Raw genomic sequence first — 6,436 nt, 5'->3', positions numbered from 1 at the left:
AAATACAATATAACAAGCCTGATATATTCCGTATGACAAGAAGGAAAATTGATATGGATCATTGAAGTGGGTGTTACCTCGATAGATAATTGAAATCGGTGGAAGTGGAAAAATGCATAAATACGACATTCTAGCCAGTGAATACAATTAATTCACAAGGCTAAGGTAAAGATTGTACCGATTGTCTCACGTGGGATGGGATAGTCTCTACATTCTTCAGAAAATATATGGACCTTCTTAAAATCAAAGAAAGTGTGCAAGCATACATCCAGACTGTTGGTTGAAAAAACAATGGAAAGCATGATAGTAGAACACAAATTTGGCTTCGAAAATATGTCTACCTCAGGTAACTCATTTGACGAAGGACGGAAATCGGTGAAGAGACGGCGAGATTCTGTAGTTTCCGCGATGAAGGAAACAACTCCGAAGTGGGAACAGATAGCGGGAAGAGGATTCCGAGAGTAAACTTGGCGGAGCAAACTAATATGGAAAAGGAAAGTTAATTAGTTAATTAATTAAATTTCAAAATGTGGACAATTTAAAAAAAAAAAAAAAAAAAATGATTTTGACATTATTTTGTTTGAATTTCAGAGCTCCTTTTTCGAAACATAAATTGTTTATAATCTCAGAAAAACTAAGTAAAAAAATTAACTTAACTCAATTAAGAGTGGATTATGTAGTCAAATGAGGCTGATTTCCAATAAAAGGAACAAATAAATATTTAAATAATTGTTTATCTAGGAAAAATCGATATGTGAAATCTTTTAACATATAGAATCATACACTATTACAGTGATTCCAATGATTTCACTATGTCTAAAACGTACTTGAAACGCTTGGAGGAGATAAAAATTACATCATTTAATGTTAGAGGGATCAGTAAGGAATGGAAAAGGAACTTGTTATGCTCGGATCTAGCGAAGTACGGTACGACCGTGGGATGTCTGCAGGAGACCAAAGTACAAACTGGATTGGATGAGTTACATGGGGACTACAGGCACTATGGACAGGGGTTTGCCGTGCACAGGAAGCTTACACGTGGGATATTTCGGTGCTGGAATGTTTCCGATAGAATCAGTTTCCTTCAATCGTTTCAAGTGCCGCACGTGTGGAAATATAACTATTATGTTTCTACGGCAGTTGCCGATAATAATTAAAATTGGTTTATTCAGTTCTTTTAGGTAAGATTTGAATCCGATTTAATGTATATTTCTATTTAAAAATCATACCAGTCCAATCACTTATAGTTATTGTTGTGAACTAGTTATTTAGTACCGGCTCGCAGGATTGAGAGAGAATTCCCGCATAAAACAGACAGCGAGATTCTCTGAATAAAAAATATAAATTCCCTGGGATCTCTGGACGACCAAATTTATTTAGATGAGCAAAAGTCTTTCTCCCGAAACCAAGGATGTCTCAACGGAAATGGCCCAAAAGCAAAAGCGTTTGCACAAATCATCGTACTTTGACAGTTTCGTAAATTCGGCCTTTTCAGCCGATAAATCGAATCGACAAGCAGTGGAATTCAAGGCTCCTTTGGCAAAAAGTCAGCACAGGTGACGTTCTAAACAAGCTGTTTCCCAGATTCAAAAGCAAATAGTGTACTGCCAACGGGACGTTTTACATCTTCAAGGTCAAGGCTCGTCGGTTCCAGAACTGAAAAAACCTAGTCTTTCCAGGGATTTGTGGATTAGTTTGCTGATTTTACTATGCCGAGGAAATCGGCCTGCATTCATTCTACAAGAAAGAGAATGGAGCACAAGGGCGTCCACCTAGCACTACAACGGCAGGGGTAAGGTCTGCAAACAAGAAGTCCAGGAGGAATACAGATATACAAACGAAGTAAATCCCTAGGACAGTATCCAAAAGCGGAGAAGGAAGAACATTAAGTCAGGAGCCTGAGTATGGCTGATAAGCGGTACGGAAACAGGCCAGTCTGTGTTGGTCGAGAAGCGGTTCCAAAAAAGCTGAAGATGACAAAAAATTTTGTCCCAATCCCGCTGAGAAATGACGTCGGAGAGAAGTTCAGTCCTGTGACCCTTTTCATTTAAATATTGTTTAATTCAGGTGTTCTCAACAGGGGACGATAATATATTTAATAAAAAGTCACAGTCCAGACATGAGCCACGCCGGACGTGAGTCACTTTTCAAAAATTTATAAAAATAAATAAATAATAACTAAATAGATATACCTTACTCCAATTATACCATATTAGTGTTTTTTATGTCTTTTTTGGATAAAAGTTCATATTATTCACCCACAAAAAACAAACATAACGCATTTTTCACCCGACATAGCGTTTTATCGATTAACTTAAATTTTTTTTATTTCGAAACAATTTTAAAATATTAAAAATTATTTTTTAATTTCCTTAGCCGAGTAAAATGTACTTTTTCAATAATTTCCCCCTCTTCATTTTCTAAATCTAATGTGCCTCCATCCTGTTTTATCACTTTGTATGCAGATGTATCTATCTGGTCATACAGAGGATATTTTCTACTTTGTCGTATTCATTTTCTTCTTATCGTAGAATAATTTCATAATTAAATAATAAATAAATAATTTCATTACCAGTAGTAGTTTAGTTTTCATATCCCACTTTCATAAAAATGTTAAATGGAATATGCTTCGTAGTGTCATGTTTAGAATTATTATATTCGTAGACAATTCTTTTAATAATTTCATGATATTCTCCAAACATTCCATTTGAAGCGGTTGTAAAAGAAATCCATCGTTTTATAGATTGGTTAAATCTTAAAATTAACAAAATAAATATACCTTTCTACCTGACCTTGTATCCATGGGGCACGTGGTCTTCCACATATGTACTTAGTGCCAAACTTTGTACAGATTTCTTCCATCATATTGTTTTTGAACTCCTTTCTATTATCTGTTTGCAAGATTAATGGAGCTCCAATTATCATAAAAATGTTTTTAATAATAGGCACTATTTCTGTGGCGCATTTGGTTCTCGCAAGTTCTATAACCCCATATTTTGAAAAAGAGTCAATTAAAACGAGAATCTGGATAAATCGTAATAAATACCCATTTAAAGCTGTTATTTATTTCTGAATATCTTTTTAACATCAATCTAATTAGCAATGTATCTATCTCTCGGGCCTCTTGCAATAATAGGAGTGATAACCGGCCTTGTAGCTAGCAATTTTTTGGACTGAAATCGAATAATTTAACTAAATACCTGACAATAAGCACATTTTTCAATTATTTTGCTAATCTCTTCCCGAGTTGCACCATATATCTTTCCCTTAAGCATAGAAAACATTTTATCTCTTCCAAAATGTACATAATTGTGCTCACACTAATCATAATTAAATAAATTGATACTTCTATATATTTTAGCTTTAACTCTTGTTCTTCTATGCAGAATAATCTGACTTTTTTATTCTTTTGGTATATGTAGGCTATATTTTCCTCAATAAGTATTCGATTAGCAATCCTACGTAATCTAAAACGTTCTCTTCTACTGATTCCGTCATCAAATATTCCAAATTGTTCTATAGTGTTTATCTTTAAATTTTATATTTAAAATAGAACGCTGTTTTTACATTCTTATTTGATATCTAAGATGTCTTCTCGCTCAAATAAGAAAAGTCGTCATTATCAAAACGAATATTTAAAATATGGGTTTATTCAAAGTACTGAAGATATAAAACAGCCATATTGTCTTATTTGTCAGTTTTCTTTCTCAAATAAAGCGATAAAGCCATCACGATTACAGGATCATTTAAAACGCAAGCACCCGGATAAAATGTCAAAGCCGATTGAATATTTTCAAACTTTAAAATACAATTTTGAAAATAAGAAAACGATCAAATCGCTATTCACAAAGCCAGTACATGATGGTTATTTAACATTTATTTATATGTAGTTGTGGGTGCGCCGGGTGGTGCAGTGCTTGAAGAATTTGGCAGTTTAGCGAAGCTCTGGGTTCGAATCTCACTGCTATCATTCCGGCTGAAGGTTCCATGCATTACATGCACCCAGGATTGACGAGTGACGCCGTCATCAGTGATTTCACTGCGGAACCGGATGTCTACATCAGCCACAGCACGAGAGAAAAATAGATGCGGGGGGACAGCTCGTTTGGATTCGTTCGTTTGGATTAGTTAGTTCCTAATAACATGTTCTCTCTTTCTATCTTGATCTTATGTGGCTGGCCAGTGCGAGATTTCACATTAAGTTGCGATCTTGCGGACGTGCCTCTATTATTATTATTATTGTGGGTGCGCAGATCGCTTCCTATAAAATTGTTGAAATTATTGCGAAAACTTCCATACTATCGCAGAAAATGTAATAATTCCATCACTGGAAGTAATAATATCGGATGTAATGCATCAAGATGCTTCTAAAATTATTAAAAACTGTTTTAATGGGGTTTGTGAGGTTATTTTCGAATTTTTAATAAAATTTAGGTCTTTCGATAATGAATGTGTATTAAATGAGGATTTATTGTTTGCCGAATCATTGGAAATTTTTGGAAACATTTCACAACTATCTGCGATAAGTAAATATTTCAGCCAAAACAATATTATGACATAATGACAATATTTGACGGACTTAGAAGTGGATATATCTCTAGATTCAAAGATTTGTTTGTTTTGAAATTTAAAGGATGGATGATTGATCCTTTTTCATGTGTGCCAGAAGATATAAACGAAACAATCCAAGAAGAGATAATTGAATTGAAATATAATGAAGAATATATTTACAGATGTCAACAGGATGGTATCTCTAAATTTTGGCAATCAAAAGATGTACAAATGAAATTTCCAAATTTATGGAAGGAAATCAGAAATTTACTATTGACATTTCCTACGACTTATTTAGTTGAAAATGGATATAGTTTTGTAAATCGTAACACACAATGTGAAAGAAATAGACTGGAAGTGTGTTATAGAGGGGATATACGCCTAAAGTTGAGCAGAATTAAACCCGACATTGAATATTTAGCGAGTAAACATCAATATCAAGGGTCTCACTAATAATTTGTAGTAAAAATTAAATTTTTACATTTTATTTATTGTTTTATATTTTGATTTTTTAGTTATATACAAAAAAAACAACCAATTAAGGTACAATGCACAAAAATTTTTAGATTGTATTTTAAAGGGGAAGATAAATTTTCAAAGGGGGCGATGAACAAAAAAAGGTTGAGAATGCCTGGTTTAATTTACTTACAAACAAAAAATAAAAAAGAATTTTTCTGCAGCTCAAAATTATTTAAATTTTTATTTCACAATAAAGGGTAAATATTTACAAAAAATTCAATAAAGTGAAATGATTTCCCCACTAAGAACAGAAAATCCAGATGAAATAGAATCATCGACTAATAGACGAATATATGAAAACGACCCATTCCCTTCTCCTTTCACAACTCTTCCAGGATTAACACATAAACATCCATCCACATCCTACAAAATATTCAGAAATAACAACCTTAATAAAATACCTCAATTCAGAACTTAGAAACATTAAATGTGGTTTATACTCAATCAAAGGACACGGAGTCCTCTCTCTATAAACCACGTGAGTTCCAGAACTCTGAACAGGGTAAACAGGGGATACACCATATGTTATTAAATGACCCAACAACCTCCCTATTCTATCACCAACACAACTAAATAAAAATAACAAACAACTCTAACTTTGAGACTTCTCCGGAACTGAGCGAAAAAAGAGAATCAACAGAAGATGCAGATATTGTAATCCCCCCAATCCTGACCACAGTAGGATTGGATACAAAATGCAGATTTTTATGTCCAGAATATTCAAAAGGCGGTTGAGGAAACACAGGCAAATGAAAAACATCTCTTTCAGAGGGAACTAACACAATATGCCTATCCGTTGACTCCAAAAACTCTCCCATAGTATTTATAAGCCCATGGAAGATCTCATCGTATGAACGATATAAAGAATGTACACTGATATCTACAAATGGACCAATCTACTAATAAATATTGAAATTATAACCAGAAAAATTACATCCACTCCCATTTCTAGTTGATCAATTCTCTTTAGTAGTACAGAAAGAGCTTTAAACTCATTTTCTGAACTAAAAGGTCCACAAGCTGTGACTATATTCAATCCATGTGGACTAAAATTCCCACTTAAACTGTTGAATGGAAGAGGAGGTGGCTAGAAATAAGATTTAATATATACTTCAAGTATTTTTTCAACATTGAACATCTTTCCTGTGATATTCTGACCGGAAAAAACCACATGCTAAAAAATTTGATTATTTAATTCACCTTTCCTTCAAAAATACTGTAATTATCCAAACAGTGAGAAAAATCAAGCAAGATTCTCAGTCCACACGAGGTTTCTAGTGATCCTTGAAGCTTTAAAGTGTGAATTGAAGGCTTTGGTGAGTCAGATATAATCATTCCACCCACAAATATATTTTCCTTTTATAAT

General features: G+C 33.6%; 1 protein-coding gene across 1 annotated transcript; it reads left to right on the top strand.

Moving 5' to 3' along the window:
• The first annotated feature begins 4,560 nt into the window (after positions 1 to 4,560).
• LOC115229381 (SCAN domain-containing protein 3-like) lies at positions 4,561 to 5,004 on the top strand. Its single transcript, XM_029799744.1, has one exon. It carries the CDS (start codon positions 4,561 to 4,563, stop codon positions 5,002 to 5,004), a length of 444 nt encoding a protein of 147 aa, XP_029655604.1.
• Positions 5,005 to 6,436: the final 1,432 nt, after the last annotated feature.

This window comes from Octopus sinensis, unplaced genomic scaffold (assembly GCF_006345805.1).
Source record: "Octopus sinensis unplaced genomic scaffold, ASM634580v1 Contig12563, whole genome shotgun sequence".
In the NCBI taxonomy this organism is placed as follows: Eukaryota; Metazoa; Mollusca; class Cephalopoda; order Octopoda; family Octopodidae; genus Octopus; species Octopus sinensis.
This window is presented reverse-complemented; position numbering and strand designations above follow the sequence as displayed.

Bases quoted from the DNA above. Each gene is read 5' to 3' on its own strand.
- LOC115229381 (XM_029799744.1), top strand. From the start codon at position 4,561: ATGACAATATTTGACGGACTTAGAAGTGGATATATCTCTAGATTCAAA.